Source organism: Scophthalmus maximus, chromosome 20, assembly GCF_022379125.1.
Source record: "Scophthalmus maximus strain ysfricsl-2021 chromosome 20, ASM2237912v1, whole genome shotgun sequence".
In the NCBI taxonomy this organism is placed as follows: domain Eukaryota; kingdom Metazoa; phylum Chordata; class Actinopteri; order Pleuronectiformes; family Scophthalmidae; genus Scophthalmus; species Scophthalmus maximus.
Genome location: NC_061534.1, coordinates 13,804,054 through 13,825,318, shown reverse-complemented (window position 1 = coordinate 13,825,318; position 21,265 = coordinate 13,804,054). Strand labels below are relative to the sequence as shown.

At 44.6% G+C, this 21,265-nt stretch overlaps 1 protein-coding gene across 4 annotated transcripts in view; it reads left to right on the top strand.

Moving 5' to 3' along the window:
* lamc3 (laminin, gamma 3) overlaps positions 1 to 5,281 on the top strand; it is a 95,741-nt gene extending 90,460 nt beyond the window's left edge. For all 4 annotated transcript variants that reach the window (XM_035608548.2, XM_047329522.1, XM_047329521.1 and 1 more), the window contains exons 22-28: positions 807 to 1,011; positions 1,453 to 1,599; positions 2,223 to 2,325; positions 2,670 to 2,872; positions 3,983 to 4,123; positions 4,236 to 4,335; positions 4,925 to 5,281. In XM_035608548.2, the coding sequence (XP_035464441.1) occupies positions 807 to 1,011; positions 1,453 to 1,599; positions 2,223 to 2,325; positions 2,670 to 2,872; positions 3,983 to 4,123; positions 4,236 to 4,335; positions 4,925 to 5,187 (1,162 nt within the window). In that variant the 3' untranslated portion in view covers positions 5,188 to 5,281. The remainder of the gene's footprint in view (positions 1 to 806; positions 1,012 to 1,452; positions 1,600 to 2,222; positions 2,326 to 2,669; positions 2,873 to 3,982; positions 4,124 to 4,235; positions 4,336 to 4,924) is intronic.
* Positions 5,282 to 21,265: the final 15,984 nt, after the last annotated feature.

The following is a 21,265-nucleotide window of genomic DNA, read 5'->3' as shown; positions in this document are numbered from 1 at the left end:
CCATTAATCATCTCACAATGCCCCAGACTTATCTTGTGACCCTTTAGAGTAGAACTGACCCATAGATAGGTAAGGTAATTTAGTCCAATTTCCTAACTGTATATAAAGTTGTTACAACTAGTTCCACCACGACCCACTACAACAGTAAAATGGATGCATCAGTATTAACTAATAATGTCATAAACGACAATATATCAGACACAGGGACCATTTTGCTACTGAATGAGTATTTTACTTTACCTACAACGGGATAGTCGTACTATTTGTATTTGTGAAAAAAAAAATGTGCAATGAAAGACTTCTTGTAAACGTTTTTTCCGGGCCAAGGGAGCTTTGTACCGTCTACCTAATGGTGATGCCTGGAAAGAGTGGTGGACGGGATGGGTGGGGTCCTCTGTGATCACGGTGGCTTCCCTGATCACCGAACGGTTGCACAGTTCCGATAGGGGGGTTTTGGGTGAGCCGATTATCTTACTGGAGTATTTTATTATGCGGGAGAGTTTTGTGTTATGTTTGGTGGTGAGGAGGCTGTACCAGGAGGAAATGTTGAAGGTGAGAATGGATTCAATGAGTGAGCAGTAAACCAGAGTGAAAATGTCCTTGCTCACATGAAAAGCCCTTAATTTCCCCAGCAGGTGGAGGCGCTGATGTGTTTTTTGAACATTAGAGCGTGTGAACCTTTTCTAGTGATAACTCAGATTCAAATTCTGAACCTGAACACGAGCGTAATATGTCTCCTTCAATGCTGTTATTACAACTGTATTTTTACTTCATTTTTCTGTGTTCTTTCTCGTCTTTCATCTCAGAATAACACAAATGCAGCAGCAGAAGGAGAATCTGACAGCTCAGGTGAATGATACCGTTGCCGAACAGTTGGCCCTGGAGGAGGAAGCTGCCGGTTTAAAGCTCGCCCTGGGTAACATCACATCATCCTTACATCAGCTGCCTTGGACAGATTTCGGCGCATCGCCGGAGCCGGACCAAACACATCCAACCAACCACACAACAGAGGTCAGTTTGGAGACGCACCTGCAGGGTACGGATGGGATTTGAAGTATCGTTATGTTGCATTAAAGACCAATGAGTGAATCATTTGGTCTAATTAGAGCGGCACAGTTTATATGAGGTACCGCTTCATGTCATTCAACTGGGCCCATGCAGAGATGAAAGCATCTCTAATTTTTGAAGAGAAGGCCTAATTCTTTTCCCGATTTAACACTTGGCAAGCGTTCCTTCAGAGGGGGGACACTGAATAGGCACACAAGAAAAGATTCTGGCAGGATGTGCTGCTCGTAGGGATACATGCTGTTCCAGCGGAGGCCGATTAACCGCTGCAGCATCTCTGAGCGGACGAAACACTGTTGCCCGTTGTAAATGTCAGCATAAAGGTTTTTCTAAAGTGTTAGAGGAAGCCCAAAGTACTGAGTTTGTGTATTCCTGCTTCCTGCTTAGTGGGGCGAGGAGCTGCTAAAACAGACAAAAGAGCTGGACCAGCGAATTCAGACCAAAGACGATCACATCAGTAAAATCAGAGAGGGGTTGGAGCCTCTGCAACAGGCTGCCAGGAAGAACCTGGAGATGGTGGATGGCATCAGTGAGGTGAGTACATTTACTGCAGCAAGTTGTGTTTAGATATGTTGAATGCGTCCTCTTTAATGCTAACTGGAAAAGGGAATGAAAAGGTTTTTTGTTACTGGATGGATTGCTGAGGAATTTTGTACAAACAAACCCCTAGAGGGGGAATCCTGCTGACTTGATCCCCTGTGACAGTATTTCTGCTGCCACCAGCAGGTTGGCATTTTGGGGGCTTTTATGATATAATACCTTTTGAGAATATTGGACATATTTCCAAGCCAGTTGGTTACAGTCGTTCGTGTTCCCCTAGGGATGAATTGTAAAAAAAAAACTTTGCTGATTCCTCAACTTTCTATAAAACATCATCATCAGGTCAAAATTTCAGTTTGTCCAGCGCTTAACAAACACCTCAGAGACATTGTTGTACCTGTTACGTCTGCATTAGTCCTGCGAGCATGTTAGAATGCTGAAATTAGCATTTGGCGCAAAGCATTGCTTCACACAGCTGCGAGCACCACTGTGGTATTTCTCTCATCGTCCCTGCAGTTTACAGCCCATTAAAGATTTGGATTTTGCCGTAAACTCTGAATGCGCTCGGCTCGCTCTGCTAAGGTCGTGTTTCACCCTATACGTGTCTCGTTCTACAGCGTCGGGCTCGTGCTCAAGGGGCAAAGGTCGAGGCTTTGTCGGCCGTGGTAGCCGGGAAAGAGGTGGAATCAGAAGCCATTTCCCTCCACAGAGAACTAGAAAGTGAGTCTCTATCTGTTGTCTGTCCTTTTCACTCTATTGTACTGAAATGTAAATGTAAAAAGGACTGAGACCAAAAACAAACAGGGCTACAGAGTCAAGTACCACTATAATAAATGTGTCATCACCACTGGGCTTTGATCTAGTTGTCATGTATTGAATGCACAGCAGGATGAAGTAGTTTTGTCTGTTCGGACTTTCATTGAAATAGCAAAAGGTATAATGAGCAGATTTCATTTTTCATCATGAAGTTAGACGTAGTAGACGTAGCGATCCATCAGAATAATATCTTTTTTGATATTAAATACAACCTTGAATCCGTCGTATTTCTGCCACCTGCAACTCAGACATGGTGAGGGAGTGGCCCCATCGGGAAGCCCAGACCAAGGCTGCCGTGAAGAAGGAGAGACCCCTGGAGGAGAAGGTGCTCGCTGACGTCAGGAAAAGAGTCTCGCAGATCGAGGAGATGCTCAAACCAGCTCTGGAGAACTCCAGCCTCTCCGGCAACACCACGAAGGAGGCGGAGCGAACGGCACATGCTGTGGCGAAGGCACGGAGTGTTTGTTTTCATTGGCCGTGCTAATGACGTGATCTGTTCGCGCGTCGTCACTTGCGAGACAAATGTACAGTACATTTATTCAATGAGATGTCAATATAATTGATTACCATGACACTGGGTCATATATGTCCCCTCAGGATTCATTCTGTGAGTATAACATTGGTAATTCCAAAACTTTTCATCTCACGCCATCATCAGGTCAAGCATGTCCAGTAACTTGGTTCAACGACCAAATACCTTCAAACTAATGACATCAGTTGGCATGACAACAGCCAAAGATGTGCCATTCCCTGGCTATTGCTCAACAACATTTAGCAGACAAGAATTATACTATGAGATGAATTGTTAAACAGAACAATGTCACCATAATGAGGTGAAATTTATATATAAATGTATTTATACATTTCATACCTTTTGTTTAATTTATATATGTATAATTGTTTCAAAGTGAAAAACTCGGTTTGATTAACAGCAGACTAAATTAAGTGACTCCGGTCTGGACTACTCGTAAATTCTGTTCGTATCTGAAAGAAAACTCAAAAAATACAAGAGCATTTGTGACTGGGTGTTCTCCTTAATCACATGTATGCAAGATTTAAGAATTGTTCTTGCATGAGGCCCAATGTGAGCGTGTTAGCAGCATGATGACATTAGAATTTTGCACAAAATAAAAAGTGTCTAATCGTAGCCTTACAGAGCCGTTCCATCACAGAAGACTATAGAGCTATTTTCAGATCTGAAAAATTCGGTCCGAACATTTTTCGGAGTTAACCATTCACATATGTAGAACGCAGCAGGGGATTGTCCGAGTCAGACGCGTTCACGACTGCAGCGAGATTACCGAAGCATTCAGACGAGGGGTGGCGCCTGGGTTTAGGAATAGGAAATACTGTACGAGGAGGCTGGCAGGAAAAGTTCGGGATGAATGTCTGGTGCAACATTTGAGGGCATTTGCGTTCTCACATACAAGCCCCTCCGGAGAAGTTCAGGAAAATGCGCAGGCTTCAGTGCTCGTCTGAAAGACGCTTTGGTCTTCTTCTGTAAGTAATCGGTACACCTTCGATAGTCACTTTCTATTTTTCCTCCTTTCTCTGTGTTCAGGAATCCAAGGCCATCTTGACCCAGGCCAAGCACACCAGGACCGCATCCTCTCACCTTAGCTCCCATATCGACTCCGCTTTGCAACAGCTGGCTGAACATGAGACGCGAACTGACAACGCAAAGTCCCAGATCCCCTCAGAGGTGCCCTAACACAGACATACACATTTATGAGGCACAATGTACGGATATTGATCTGCACTTGCTGTGTGCGGCTTTAAAGACAGTTTCTCGGCTATGCTTATCTTATTCGCAGGCTGACGTGTCCCTGACCGGCGTTAAGGAAGACATGGAAGCAGCCAAGCTCCAGTTAGAGGCCTATTCTGTCACACTCACTGACCTCATCAGTAAGATTGGTAAGTCACTCCCTTATAGATCATTTCCACTGTTGCTACTATTTGGTCTTTTGGTCCACAAAAAACCCCATAAATCTTCATTATACCTTAAATGTCAGATCACTAAAGAGCTCTGTGCATTTGAACGCCTCATTTAACTTGGAAATAATTCCCTGATTGTTATCCCCGTGGTAAGGTGAGACTAACTGCTGTTCATGGGGCCCAGCAGCATTTTCTTGTGGGTAAATTTCAGTGCATTAAAAGAATTCAGCAGTGTGTTTACGGCCCATTATTGTCCGACCGATTCTTTCAGCTGCTCTTTTCTTGAATAATGGGCTAATAAAGAGTTATGGCACTTCTTGATATGTGGTCAATATGTTCACATCAGACACCAAGAATAATGACAAATCCCCGCAACTGGGTCCTCATGTATTTGTATCGATGACTTAGGACCGGCCATTTAAGAACCACCAATCTGAAAAACAGAAACTCTCGGAAGCGCCTGTCTTTTCACTTTTTCCGTCTGTCCTCTCTCTCTCTCTCTCTCTCTCTCTCTCTCTCTCTCTCTCTCTCTCTCTCTCTCTCTCTCTCTCTTGCGTGTACGGACCAGACGGGAACGTGCCGCTGGAGCGCTTTGACCGGATCCTGAACGAGACGGCGCGCCGCCTGAGCATGCTGCGCGGAAGTGTGGAGAGCCCGACGCTGGGCTCGAAGATCCAGAGGCTGCAGTCGGCCGCCAAGGAGCAACAGAGCCGGATGTCCCTCATCGAACAGGACTTGCAGGAGATCAGGGAGGAGAGAGACAGTCTCAGGGATATTACTTTAAACTTGCCTCAGTCCTGCCCCCAGGCCACGGGCACAGGCAATGGGTAGTGCGCACGGAGATGATGGGGATTTAGTTATTGATAAGACAGCTGAACATCAGAAAAGTCTGGGAGGATTTTGTTAATAAAAGGGTCTGTGGTCATTTTTTTATGCCGCTTCAAAAAAAGAAAAGTCAAAGATATCCTTTTATATTCTTCCCTCTTTCCAACGTAGAACACACGCACACGCACACACACACACACTCTTCTACCAAAAGCTACAGACTTCTTTTTGGGGGGGGGGGGGGGGGGGGGGGGGCTCCATTTCTTTCTCTCTCTGTTTTTACAAACAGCATCCAAACTTTAAATGCACCATCAATAATAACCGGCCCCTCTGAACTGCCGGAGTGCACCGTCAAGTTTGAAACAATGCTGATTTCCCTTCGCGGGGCCAAACGGTGCGACTGAGCGCTCCTGCAGACTGACACGTTCATTTACACTTGAGCTCTTTCTCATCAGCGGGGCTTAATTAACAATAAGTCGTCTCGGCCTCGGTGGGGTTCAGGTCAGGCTTCAACGGCACACAACCTGCGTTCGGGTTTCTGACTCGCCTCCAGCGGTCTACCTCTCTGCTGTGATGGTTTCTCAGTCGTTCCGTCTCTGCCACTGCTCAAACATCGCTTGTCTTGGGGTTGCGTTTTGACCCCCAAGTCTTGTGAAGTGATAATATGCCAAAATGATGTAAGAGATTTTCCTGTTCCTCCAAAAGCCAAAATAGCTAATCAAGACTACAGACGACCAATTACGCATTTTGACCTAATTCTTATCATAATCCTGAGTATGTAAAGCCTTCGCATAGAATCCATTACACAATCAAGTATATTTGAGAGGTCTTGAGCTTGAGCTATTCACACCTGATCAAAACCTTAAAAATTTAGATGGTGGTTAAAAGGAAAACTTGGTCAACACGAACAATAAAATGAATGTCCCGTCTTCGGAAAAAAGAAAATGCCTGTTGTTTGTGAATTTTTCAAACTGGAATTTGGCAATGTCACATCAAAGTTTGAATATACATATATATATATATATGTATATATATATGTGTGTGTGTGTGTGTGTATATATATATGTATATATATATATGTGTGTATGTGTGTGTATATATATATATATATACGTATATATATATGTATATATATATGCATGTATATATATACAATAGTATTCAGAAAACACTAAGTAATATCCCTTGTACTTCCACATTCATGCTGGTTCACTGACCATCAACCGTCCACCGGTAGTTTAGTTTCACAAGACCAGTGTTGGGCAGTAACTGATTACTCAGTAATACCTTACTGTAATATATTTACTTTTCCCAGTAACTAGTAGTGTAAGGGGTTACAATTTATGAAATAGTAATTATATTGCAGTCACTGATCCGATCAACGCTGCATTACCTATTACTATATGATGACGTGTACGTTGTATATCGTAGATAAGAGGTTGGAGAAGCTTCTGCTGATGACACACAATCATTGTTTCACTGCTGAACATTAGGACCTCGCTTAATACGCCAGGGCACAAATAACAGAACAGGAAGCTGCACACAATATCACCCACCTGACACCAAGCGGTCGAGATGACGGGAGCGCGCCAGAACTCTCGTGATTTTATACCGACACAAAGGACAGTGAAATCGCTTGAAAGTCGTCAGGTGTCGGGCCGGCATTATAGTTCTGGTTTTCCTATTTGTAAAAATTGATCATGAAGACAAAGGTATAGGGCCTGAGCAATATTGCTCTTCCAAATATTTGTGTGAGGGGGTGGAGGCACCGCAAAGGGGGCATCCCGATGGCCGGCAGCGCCCCTGGTTACGGTGAAAATGACACGGTCGTCATGTCGTCCATTGTTTCAAGGACGGAGGAGTCGGAGCGTGGCGAGGCCGGAGAAAGAGAGCTGCCTCTTGAATTGCAACAAGTGGAATCATTCAAGCGGAAACTATAAAGAAACGGTTCTTTGCATGATGAAATCGATGCAACCTCATTTTCAATCGCACCTCACGCCTCAAGTCCTGTTGCATTTCCCCCGCTGAAGGAGGATATTGTGCCGGCTCCCACTGGGAATGGTTGAGCTTCGACAGAAGCCAAATTAACAACGACAAAGCCATGGGTTTTGTCGAGAGCCAAAATCGCTGTCCGCCGAAGATAAAAGCCAGAAACCCGGCGGATGAATCAGAATATTAAAAGACAGTGGATTGATGGGAAAGCCGACTAATGCTCCGCCTTGTATGACCAGTGCGCTTCAACCTGAGTTCAATTGAGTTTTTGCGCACTGGCATGCGCGTCAAGAAACAATACGCACAACGCTGATGCACCATTCGTCAGAGCTGCCGGTTGCCTTTTTACACCTCGTCCAGCGTTTCATCTTCATTTGGTTTTGGTCTCTTCCGGCTCCTTAGTTGCCAAATCTCAAATATATTCGCTGGCTGGTCGTTAACTTCCGCGGTGGCGATTCTGAGTGAATAATTGGATAAAGTCAAGCCCGCTCGTTCATTCTTTCATTCATTCAGGCGTCTGCAGACGCACTCACAACACGTTCAAGCACAGTCCAGCGCGGGAAATGTGGGAGCGAGAGCAAGCGAATCAATCGATCACACTCGATTGGTGTTGCACCTTTCCCTGCAGGTTAGAGCAATTTTAAAGTAATTTGATGACTGACAGGCTAAAGACAATAAGACTGAACAAGCTTGAACAGTTGCATGGTGCCGGGGCAGATGAAGTCCAATGTGTTGGGAAGCAGCCCGCTACACAAGGAATACAATAACTCCGGGCCATATATGAATGGCAACTTTGACATCACGCGGGGGAAAATGTCCAGAACAGTCGGGTGCAGACATTTCCCAGGGTTTGCCTTCCACATGTGACGAACGCGGCAAGGAGAGCGTCCGACTCGGACACGTTCACACCAGCAGCAACATCCTCCGAGGCATCCTGTGGCCCCCCGACGGGGGGTCGGCGGGAAAAGTTCCGCAAAATACATTGGCAGACATTTGCGTTATCGCGTGCAGGAGAATGTCTGGAAGCAGCCGCAGCCGCTTGAGCCATTGCGACTGTACGAGTTCTGTCGGTGCAGCTTTTAGCGAAGCAAAAAGTTGCAGGAGCTAAAAACCTCTCCAGACGCTAATGACACATGGTCCAACTGTTATTAAGGAGGAGGCATTGTGAGGGGAGACAAAAAAATGTTTTTTCATCATTACCTTTCAAACTATTATTAAAAAAAAATTGGGTTTTTTTTCGCCAGAAATATGAAAGAGGTTGCCTCCAAATCCCACCGGGCGGGGGGATGATTGTGCGTTTGCGAGGCAATTATGTGAACTTTCCCCGTTCAGCCCCGAGGCCGTTTATGGACAACAGTTTTGTCAGAGTGCTGTCAAGCCGTCAGCTGAATATGACTCTGACGTGCTCTTTCCTCGGCTAGATTCATTTGGAAAATAGATTTAAACAGTGTTTGAAAGGAGGAGAAAGAGCGGACCGATGCGCCGCGATTACCCCCCGGATGTGAGGAGAGGGACGACAAGGCGACAGACGTCCTCCGGATGTAAGACAGGCCATGGCTGGGAGTGAGAAGGAAAAGGGTTTTTAGTGAAAAAGCAGTCGTGCAAATATAATTGCACTTTGGGTCAAAAACACTGGCGTGATGGTGACTTGAAGTTTGGGGAATCTCAGAGGTGGCACAGCTTCTTGTTTGTCTTTTCTTTTTTTGTCATGGACCCGCTGTCAGAGTTCCTTTGCTCTGAAATTCATTTAAACATATCTTAGAATAACCACAAGCACAAGCACCAGCTGGGGGAAGATGATTCATAGCCGTTGGCTCATTACAATATTCATCATATTTATTGTTTATGGATATGTTCGTCTCTCAAGCAACACATTTCTCCGGGTTGCAAGTTATCTAATGAGACTGATGAGCTGATTCTAAATGCCGTCCACAGACATGAATACTCTGATATTAAAAACATTATAATTGATGTGAGCTGCTCTTTTCACCTGGCCCTGTTCCCCGACAGTGTCATGTTTTGTATTGAAACATTAATTATAGGTCTTAACTTAGTAAGTGAATTTATCAGCCGCAGAACACGAGATTTATAAAGTAGATTTATTGTAATACAGAATTATGATCTGTTTATAGGGTCACAATCAATGTGATGATGACTGATGATTGAAAGTTGAACGTTTGCAATGTTAAGTCCTTTAAAGAGGCCTGGCGGTTCCAGGCGGCATTCATTTTTTTATTATCAATGTCTTATAGACGCTGCAGTAAAAAGAAGCCGGTGAGGACGCAGGTGCTTTTCATTCAGAGCTCCTGAGGAAGTCGTCAAACGTCCACTTTGGAGATAACGGAGGAGAAGAAAGAAGAAGTTACTCTGAAGCTCCTACTTCGTGTCTAACTTAATGCCAGCAGCCTGGCCACTGTCCAAGGCAGAAAACAACTTTAAAAAAAATCCCAATTTGAACAAATAACCTCGAGTTGAACAACTGGTAGTATCAATAAGTGGGCTCGCTCAAATCCCACAGGTTGTTTTTTTTCTCTTACCAGGTTGAGTTGTCTCATGTCATTGAGACATGAGACAACTCAACCTGATACCGGGTGAACATTATTCTCTTCCTAGTTTTGGCTACGCAACAGGTGACGCAGTTCCTTTGTGCCCCTCAAATGGAGGCGCCCTTTTCCCATGACAAGTGCGTCCCGGTCGCCGAGAGGATAACGTGGCAGAAGCGAGGCTCATAGTGGACCAATATATGCGCGGATCCTCCTTTTGCTATCGCCATCACACTATAGTGACAAGTTTAAGCCAAAAAGGTGTCTATTTACGCTTCGAGCTATATGATTGGGCCCCGTCAACTAATGAAGAAAGCAAATTATAAGAAATGTTTGTATTTATTGGGGAAGAATTAAACCCAGTGGGAGGATATATGACAAAAATCACCTCTGTCCTATGATGAGGGTCACGTCCTGCAGCACGGGACACGGACTAAGAGAAACCACACGAGTGAACAGACACTGCGAGAGAAAGGAGCTTTTTCATCCGTCGAAATTTTTAAAAGACAATAAAGTGGCACAATTACCGGAATCCACAGACATCAGCGAGCCATTGGACGCCATGATTAGAAGACATGACTCAGTGCTGCACTTCAGGCCCAAGTCTTTCCCCCCCGATATAGCCTAGTGATACAGCACCCCGCCATGCAGATCATTCCGGTTCTGAGAAAAGAATGGCGATGACAAAGTGGGACTCTTCAAGCTCAGTATATTTTCCTCGGCCGTACAGCTCCCACCAGCCTTTGGACAAGCTCAGCACACCGTCCCGCAGTGACACAGTAGTGTGTGACGCAGGAGGTGGTGGAGCAGCATTTTCACTTCTGAGTTCCCAGAACGCGGTGACGTCTCCATTGTGTGTCGCCTAGTGGCAGTGATCGAGCTCCGGTCACAAACATCATTCCCTGAGTTGCTGTCGGCAGAGGGACAAACCCTGGGAGATGGAGACGGGAGGGAGGAAAACTCGGTCCCAGTTGTTTTTCCTCCCCGACACAGGTAAGTGCAGTTTACATTATTATCTGGCACTTATTGCTGTCAGTGGGAAACTGGTACAGCCTTAATAACTCGACTCGGAGAAAATCAGCCCGTGCAAATAGACAGAATAGACAAAGGCCCAACTCGTGTTTTACACAGCCCAAATAGATGTGTTTGTAGCGGTGCTTCGTTGTGATCGAGGACGTCTGGCAAGCGGTCTTCTCGATTTAATTCCGGAAATACTTTCATCAGTTACAATATGTGGGGAGATGTAGATAATAAAATATCCAATCACTTGTATTTATGTTATTCCTGAGGGCTGTGTGTGTGTGTGTGTGTGTGTGTGTGTGTGTGTGTGTGTGTTTGTGTGTGTGTGTGTATGTGTGTGTGCGTGCGTGCGTGCTTGTGTGTGTGTGCGTGTGTGTGTGTGTGTGTGTGTGGTCGCTACGTCTGATCTAGTTGGCCTCCTACCACCTTCCTACCCGTTATGTTCAGGCTGCCCCACTCGATGCGTGCAATGCGCGAGGGGTCGCTATCGTAAGAGCCTCTCCTTTTGCGAACCATTCTGCTTTTACAACCTACAAGGTTTTGGTTCAACCGCACCAGGCGGACCACCGTAGTTTTCAGGCCACAGCAGGCAGCTCAATCGCAGAGAGACAGAGCGATCAACATGGCGGCTCAAGACCCAGCGATGGGGTCAAACCGAAATGAGAGAGATGCACAGCTCCAAATGAATGCAAATACTGCATATCGACTGAAACTGGGACAATATCCTGTACCACTCCTGCGTCCACTGCTCCTTGACAGCTTCTTCCCACTGCCGCAAATGAATTCAGATTTAATATCACAGCATTTAATGTCCGATAGCAGCAAATGATGTAGCGTTAATCTCCGGGTAAACACGGCGCTCTGCCACCTCGACAACCCTCTTGTACTGTACCCAGGAAACAACAAATGCACCTTTAATGTGCAAAGTGATTCCTTTGTATATTTCATTACGCGGTCGAAGCGAGGCGCCGGAATTGCTTTGAATTGGGCCATAATCTCTCCAGCTGCTCCGGGGGAACGGCAGGCGAACTGGAGGAAAGAGAGATGCGCACGAGGTGAATGGAAAGTGTGTAACACCCACTTCAAACCCCACTTCCCACTAATCCCTACATGCTCTCAACCTTCGCCCAGGGAAAGCGCACGGCTGACACCCGAACGCCGACACTATACCTGCTCATCCAGGCCTTTCCGGAAACAGACAGGGGCGAGAGGCTGGAAAGGGAGGCCACAATCTACTCAGAAAGAAAAAAAAAGAAAGAGACCCTGCATCTGTCTGTACATTTGCACAGCATTTTGTCCTTTCGCACAGATACGAGTGCGTTACTAGACCTACTGTCTGCTGCCCGCTGCCATCACCTTTCTTTTTCCTCTTTGGATGCACAATCACATCGGGGATATGACGCACGACTGTCCCAGTCATATCTCGGATTGTCTGTTGTCAGATGAAAACCTGAAAACAGCCAGATTGTGGGTCGATCGGTGACCACGGAGGCATGTTGTGGATCTATTGCAGATCATTTACAGAGAAGGAAAACAGCAAAATGAAAAATCGGCATGAAGATGTCATCAGAAAAACTTGCTAATCGTACACTGGGTCATGTAAATAAACGGATTCTGCAATGGACGGTGAAACAGTGGCGAAGTGTGCACGTAGCTCTACGGCTACGCTGCATTAAACATTCATCTGGGCAGTGTTTGATGCACGGGACCACCGACATGCTCGATGTGGATTCGAGATTTGCTTTTAAAAGCTGCGGCTTTTCCCAAATATCCCTCTGGGAATCCCTGGAAAATATATCCACTTGAATATACTTGAAACCCAAGTGTGAATCCGGTACCACGCGACCTCCGAGGATCTTCCCCGGGTCACCAGAGGAAGACCCCTTCGCAGGCAAACTCCACATTTGCTATTTCTCACTGACTGTCATCGAGCGGAATGGTCGGAAGAGATGAAAGGCCTTTTCTGAGAGATGACGCTTGCCACCGCAGATCAGAGTTTTGGCAGAAAGCACAATCAGTGGACGGAGATTCTCCAGACCCGCACTCCACGCAGAGAGCTGTGAGATATGCCTTGCCAATCACGGGGCAAGTCGGCCGAAAAAAAGTCCAGGGCGACCAAAGAAACTCGCAAATTTGTGTGACGACCTTCGGCCGTTGTTTCAATGTATTACGGCGCGTTTCTTCATAAAAGTCACACAAAAGAAGTCGCCAGTCCCAAAGCAGCGTTACGCGTTACATTAGTGCCGCATATGTAACGTGATCAACTGACGTCATGTGCTGTTTCGTCGTGATAAGAGCACGGGGTGGTTTTCAGTGGGCTTCACCTGTCACCATGGTAACTGCAACAGCATCTTTACAATGGTATATCTTCGGTGAAAGGGGGTGTCCCATTACGTAGGGGTAGATTTTCAACCCCCCCGCCCCCCCCCCCCTTATTTACCTCTAACTCCGTTTCAAGGGGAAGGGCTAGATGCCCCTCCAAACGGAGATTTTCCAGACCCACACTCCAAACGGAGGGCTGTGGGATATTTCCCAGAATGCCTTGCGAATCACCTGCAATTTGGCTGAAAGAATGTCCAAGGCGACCGAGGTGATGACGTATCCCGTTCGAAGGGGGTTTCCCTTTTCGTAGGGGTCGATTTTCAACCCCTTCCCCTTGTAACTCCATGTCAAGGGGAAGGGGTGGGGGGTACAAATGAGAAATGGGATTGGGCCTAAAGCTCCATGTGCCTGTAGAGGAGTAGGCGCTGGTATTAAACACGATAACACTTTAGTTTGAACACACCTAACAGCTCACAACAAGCTGCTTGGTTACTCGTGTTTTTCCACTATGTTTTCGCCCCTGACGTTACGAGAGACAATGCTTCCACAATGATGAATAGCCAGTGTGCCTCGCAAACACAACTCTATATCTATATCTACATGTACTGTATGTATATAGCAAGTTTTGTTTGAGTGTTTACTTAACTAAATCTGATAAAGAGTCTGTGGAAATACAATTCACTGGATGTGCTAATAGTAAGAGGTTCTGTTTTTGTTTTGTTTTTCACATCACTAGTATCGCACAAAACAGTATAGAGCAAAAAAGATGTGCGCCGCCTTTGAAATAATATATTAATAGTGAGGATAGTGAGCGAATTATCCAGACGGGCTAAAGCAGTTATTTGGTCGCACTTACTTTATTAGATGACTAATGTTTCCAAACTCATGCAAGCACATAGAAGCTCAACCTGGCTGTTGTACTGTACGTGTGTGTGTAGATTAATATACTTTAAAATAGTAACATTAGCAAAGAGTATATGATCAAGGTCACAAATTGGACACAAATAAGCTTTAATTGAGTCAGGAAGGCAGATCTCGTCCTTGCTTCGGTTGTACCTCCCCATCACCGCCCAGTCTTTATTGACTCAGCAGTTCATCTGTCTATCACCACCCGTGTCCGGACTCCATGGGGGGTGAGGGGGGGGGGGCGTTAACTTGGCCGCTGCTCAGCCTTCTACTACAATATGTCCCCATGGAGTCTAATACTCTGTCATCCCATGACGCTCCGCTCGATTGTGTAATAAATATCACCGTCACTTCATTCACTTCGATGTGAGCATGGATCACAGTTGAGGACAGAAGTTGATACGGGAGAATGTGTCTACAGCGGCGGCAGGTCAGCTGCAACACAACAGTGTATTTTCGATCAAGCCACAGGGGTCACTAGCCCCTGCAAGAGCCCCCCCCCCCCCACATCTTGGCTCCAAACAGGGCCCCCGGTGTGTTCGTTCTGTCCACAGTTCTCTTTACTAACACTCCTCATCTGATACCAGGTCACCCCGGGTGTCCCCCAACAGGAGCTCCTGTTGTTCCAAACACTGTTCCCAGGGTCACTGAAGGACACACACACACACACACACACGCACGCACGCACGCACGCACGCACGGTTGGGTTTCAAGAAGCCACTGAACAAAAAAGGTGGTTTATTCACAGGTGGCGGCAAAAGGAAATCTCAAGACTGACCTCGGTTAAAGGCACCGGCTGCGGAAAAACAGACTTTTGTATGGGACCACGGCGGTGCACAGAGAGCTGAGGCGCGAAGTCAAGCTCCTGAGTGTGCAGGTGGATCCCCGGTCTGACGGTCACCTCGAGTCACGAGCGCTCGGCCAAAAGATTGCGCACAAAAGCAGATGAGTGGAGATTTGTTTCCGGGAGGTGGCTGCCATCACTCTTCTGGATGGGTTCAGTCGTACACAAAGACACGCTGGTGCAGCTGCCGCTTCGTCACACGCGTCCAACATTTATCTGTGTGTTTTCATGAAAGCGTCCGAATAGGTCATAATTACCTTGAACTAATCAGGTACGTGGCCGTGTTTCCATTATTCATGTGTGTGGAACACCCACAAAGACATTTCCCATGTGGGAAATCCTGTCAAAGCGGCGGGAAAAAAAATGATTCCTCCGGGGGCGAAGATGGGGACATAATAAATGATGTTGAACCAGAATAAACAATTTTGTAGTTTTACAGCTGACACATTGAGGTTTTTCAGGGCTGTCCCGCTTCTGCCATCATTGCCGTCACCTGGACAAACGTTAGGAAAAATGGACGGACAGATTATATTATATGATAGTATATTGCGAGATTGAATGATAATGGCACATTTACCAGCTCAGTTTAATAAGCGATAAGAAATTAGTACAAATAATTAGTAATGAGTGAAAAAGTTCATCTTTAATGCTTTGCTAATGCAAAAATGATTATATGGTGCATTAAAAATATAATTTTATTGTCGTGATCACTGATAACTTTTTAAGCAGTGCATCAGTCATTGTTTCATAGTTAATGGAAATCTAAAGGGGGAAAAAATACAGGAAGGGCGCTGTGTTCATTTTCCCGCATTATTTACTGACATTGAATCATTTAATGTGCACTGTGATCGTAACTGTCAATAATGGGATATTAAGTCAATTAGCCCAATTATCTGCTATGTGCAATCGAGTGCTCTATCAAACCAGTCAGTTTTGATTGCGTGCCCAAAGATCAACAGATGTTTAGTAAGTAGTATTACACTTGCTCGATAGTTTAATAGTACTAGTATAGTACTTATGATCTAACATGTTGATGAACCCACAGATGCTCTGTGAAACATGGCCCGGTTATCACAGGGGCCCTTGAAATTCAATCGATGAACGCCGTTGAACCTGATCTTTTTAACACACAGGTTCAGTTGGGGGGGCGGGGGGGGGGTTATCATCTTTTCTCCTGTTCACTTTTCTCAGAGTATGATCGACGTCGTGTGGACTCTCCCGACATTCATCCTTTGTATAAGCTGAGCAGCAGCTCAGAAGGAAACTTAGCGGACTAAGTCCCCCCACTCGATGAAGTATATACGGTCCGGGGAGACGGCGAGCTGACTCCTGCAGTTTCGAGCTGGCCTTTATACTCCTTATGAATAACTTGTCATGCTAATTTCCACTGTCTTTCGAAACGTTTACCTCCCTGGTACTTCGGCACTGCAGCATACATAACTACACATTAATCTGCCGCGGTGCCACTGTGGACAGCCGTGATAGATAGGGGAACGAAGCCCGGGGGGGTCTTGTATGGTTAAGTTAGCGTCAATATTGTTTTCACATTGAAAAACAGGTTGGAATTGCTCATCTTCATTCCGCTGTCGTGATTTCTGTTTTATGGTAATGTTCGTATCCCTTTGCAATATTTTTTTTTTTTTTTGGGGGGGGGGGGGGGGGGGGGAGAGGGTGTATTTGGATCTTATTTCCTTTAACTCTCCACATTTGAAATGAAATACTCGCATGGAGCATAAACCTGTTCCCACTTTCTCAGAGGCAACGGCGGCGTGAGTCAACGCTGCCCTCATGTGGTGTGTTTCACCATCAGTACCGAGAAGAAGAAGAAGAAGAAGGACAAGGAAACAAGTTGTCTCCATCTGCCAGTGGGTCAGCAAGACTTGGTGCATATGGTTGGGGTGTTCACTTTATGGATGCTCTGATATACGATCGGCAAAAACTTTGTTTGGGTGTTTTCTTTAATCTGTGATGATTATGCTTCTGACTCAATTGCCCAGGATCCCTTTGTTTTTGTGTCACTGACTTCCTTGAGGACACGCTGCATAGCGTCCCCCGTCCTGTCCCCATTCCTCATCCCGCTGCGCTGCTATATGGTCTCGCCTCATCATCACTCATTGAAATACATACCGCCACCCCCCCCCCCCCCCCATATTCCTTCCTCTCGTGTTCCAGATGCAGATAAAAACCTTTTTCTCACCTGGGCTCCCCACAGCCATCCATCCGTCTTCTCTGCCCCGCCGCGGAATGTGTCTTCCACTTTTCGGAGGAAGTTTGACATCCTCCAAGGATGCAATTACCCTTCAACCCTTGACCCAATTCACTCACAGCCTCTTTTTTTTCTCTTTTTTTTCTTGAATTACAATCCCTGTCCGCGCAGTTGCCTAAAAGCTCATTTCCATCATCGTACCTGCCGCCTGCCCTCCTAACCCATCTCCCATACACCCCGCGGTCAGATCGTCCAGTCAGATTGTCCTGAGCATCAAACTGCAGATTGGGGTTTTTTTTTCTTCTTCTTCTTCTTCTTTTCAAACTTTTCAACTTTTCTCATCACACCCGTCGAACCACACGATCCACTGAGAGAGAGCACTCTGCCGTCTCTTCTCACTGCTGGAGCTCCTCACCGTTGACCTCTCGCCCTCAGTCACCTTTGACCCCTCCGACCACCAGATGTTCACCGGTGACCGGAGAATCTCCGCGGGACTTTCCAAAAAAACAACAAGAACAACAACGAGGGGAGGGGGGGGGGGGGGGGGGGGGGGGTGCAACTCCCTAATGGTGGAACTTGTCTCACTGTGTGAAGTGTGACAGGCAAGAGATGAAGGAATGAATCTGTTTTCTTATGGTCAATCGAAAGTATCGTCAGTGCGAGTCTCCGAAAATGATCACATATATGCTGTTGAATATAGAAATTAAAATAAAAAAAGACTAATTTAGTTCACTTTAGTAACAGCTGGGCACTGTTTTGTGTTTTAGTGCTATCGTGCAAATTTATAGATGCAAAACTAAGACGCTGAAAATCAAACACCATGTCTACAAAACATCGGCATATCGGCATCGTCACTGTGAGTATGGCAGCATTCAGGGGTTTGGATACTCCATACAAATTCTGTAAAGAAAGTACAGTATTAATCTTCATATTACACAAGCTTAGCAGTAATAATAAAAAAAACAGTTTAAACTGACAGGAAATGATGTCATTTAAAAAAAAATCAGTTGTTCGAATTGTGACATTGGAATCCCATCGTTTATTAATCTTCACAAAGACAAAGGGGGGGGGGGGGGGTCTTTTAGATTTAATAGTGCTTTTTTTTCTTTTCTTCTCTTCCAGGACTTTTCAGGAGCGAGCGCAAATTGTTCAAAATGTTTCCCGTTGTGAGCAGCTCCTCCATTTCCTTTGTGAATTGAATTTGGATTGTGGAAGAAAGTTGTCCATCAGCCGCACACTCAGAAATAGGCCACACGTAATCTCCTACGTTTTGTTTGTTTTGTTTGTTTTGCTTCTTTTTTTTGGACACATTTCCAGTGACAACCTGATTAGAATAGATTTTTTTAAATTCAAGACACAACTTTTGGACAACGATGGAAGTCTGTGGTACAGAGGAGTGAACTGTGTGTTGTGAGGCTTTTCATATGCTTTTAAGCAACACTAATTCGAAATATTGAAACTCTGACAGAGATTGTTTCTCTCTTTTGAGTTAGTCACCTAGTTTTTGTGATGATAATGAAATCCTCCAATTTTTCTGACGTTCCTTTGCTATGCTAATGTTTAACAATGTAACAAGATGTTAAGAGTGATACCAGATTCGCAAAAACTTGATGAAAATTTACACTTTTAAAACATTGGTGTTGCCCATTTTATTTATTTACACTAGCTGTCATAATCACATCTTTACCTGAGATAAATCTAATAAAAGACTAATGAGAATACAAGATATCTTGATGGATACTGTGTTGCTTTGTGTGGATCAATTTGTTGATGTTTCCCTCCTCGTGTGTTTTATCATGTGAACGTTGAATTATATTGCATCATTGCTTGTTTTCATGATCTGTTGACATATTTACAGATGCTATGGCAAAAGGGAAGTATTCAACCAATTAATTCCATATCTGCACATCATACACAGATAATTTTGAGCATTTCTTAAACAGATCAGTGATTATTACTTTCGCCTCATGGCAAGAAAGACTGAACCGGAATGATTTTCCAAGATTGTACTTGTCAATCTCAAACAGTCATGAATACCTGAAATATTACTACGTCCAGCCTTTTTATCATACATATTCCTCATGATGAATGTTAAGTGGACTGTTTTTATATGACTCCTGTATGATGTCTATAGTATCATATAATGACCACTCATTCTTTCGCTTTTGCCATCGCACACTATTCGCACACAGCCGTTCGGTGTCTTGCCCGAGGGCACTTGCCGGGGATCAAACCGACGACCTTCTGGTAAGTGGATGACTCGCTCTACCTCCTGAGCCAAAGCCGCCCCGAGCTCAGTTCAGCTGGAATATCTCATTATCATCTACAAATAAATGAAGAGGGAACGTTTCATTTTGCAACCCCAGAGCTCTTAATATCTAAAAATCTGCGAATTGTCCAACACTGAAAAAAGATAATTGCTTACCAAGTTACAATTTGTAAGACACAGATGAATCAAGTTTAGTTCAGCAAGTTGACAAATTAAGACAATTCAAAACTTTAAGTTGAACAAACTTCATTTAATTTTGTGTTGCCAATCGACTTATTTTTTCTGAGCAATTTACTTTTTTCAGTGCAACTTCGTGACACCTGTGAAGACTTTTCATAATCGCATGTTGACCATTGTGACGGTTAAATGATCTTCCCCTCAACCCAAATCTGTTATGATTGATCCAGGGGCCTCATTGAGAGCGGAGCAAAGAAGCAGGACGCCATGGAGACTCTTGTGCAACAAGTCAATGTGTGTCAGCGACATGTACCACAAAACATTTAACAAGCAAACATCTGTAGGCCACTCATTTCTGAATTCTGAACATCAACATAATCATGACATAACTTGAAACACATAACTTGGGCGGGCAACAAATTATATTGCAAAAGGGTTTGGCAGTCTGTTCCCTTTCTCACCAGACTGTGGTCTTGCCAGGTCATAATTTATTGAAAACCAAGCATCCCAAAGATCGGGGATGCATATAAATTCCCAGAGTTGAATCTCATTGATTCATGTGACAAAGTCAGATGTGGTTGTTGTTTCATGGCTGCGTATTAAAAGATCTATCGACCAGTGTGGGAAGGACTGATGGTTTTATTGATTTGTCTTGAATCTTGGTGGTGAGAATTTAACATTAACACAGCATTTTGATCAGAGAATGTGCAAAAATATATTTAACAAAAGCCAAATAGAATGATATAGCACAATAATGATTTAGCCTGACCTCCTCGCGCAGGTCATTCCAGAGCCAACAGGCAGCAGGGACCTCAAACGACTGTGTACATGTGTTTCCCCTGTATTTGTACGAGAACAAATTTATTATGGAAGTCACAGAAACTAACTGATAGAAATTGAAGTGATGAAAAAGCATGTGAATTGTAAAAAAAAGTAAAAAATGGAGCAGTAAAAAATGGATGTGAAATGGAACACGGAGTGATAAATTATCAAGTGATTTCATTCGTTTTGAGCTGATTTGATTAAAATAGTCGTGGTACGAAAATGGAGCCGTGCTTCATCGTTTTCTCTGTCTTGCATTCATCATTCATAATTCACGACGCAAAAATTTCCATTTATCATCTCAGGAAAGTGGCCTCAAGGGTGGGAGCAACAAAAAAAGGAAAACTAAGGAAAAGAAAACAACTGAAGAGACGAAAATGCTCATAAATCTGTAATGTGGCTGATGAAATGCGAGTGAGTTGAAAAGTAAAAGTGATAGATGATGTGAGTTATTTTGATAAACTATACTGGCCTTTTATTTTTTGGAACAGGGAAATTGAAACAGATCATCATCTTGGCTGTGTCACTTTCTGCCATTCAACATTGACGATCAATATCTCAACGGATGATTTCTTTTATTCACAGCAAGCAATTTCTGTTACGTCCACCCAAGATATGAATCATGACTATATCCAGACCCTGAGCAAACTTGTACAGCATCACCAAGCATTGATGAAGAACTTTTTTTATTTAAAAAAAATAATAATAATTTGTTGACCCCCCCCAGAGGCACGGATACTGAGCCAGTGCCCCTCTACCCCTTTTACCCCCCAGCATGGACACTGGACAGGTTTACTTCTGTATATATCTCTGTATATGTTTCTTGTTATTGTCTTTAGTTATTAGCCAAATGAACAGAAGAAAACTGCAAAGTTGAGAAAGTACATTACTCATCTCTTTTCGCGTACTGAGTGGCTTCAATGCGTCACGCTCTCGTTGTGTGCGGTTCCCTCATTCGCCACGTGATGGCGACCGCGAGTACA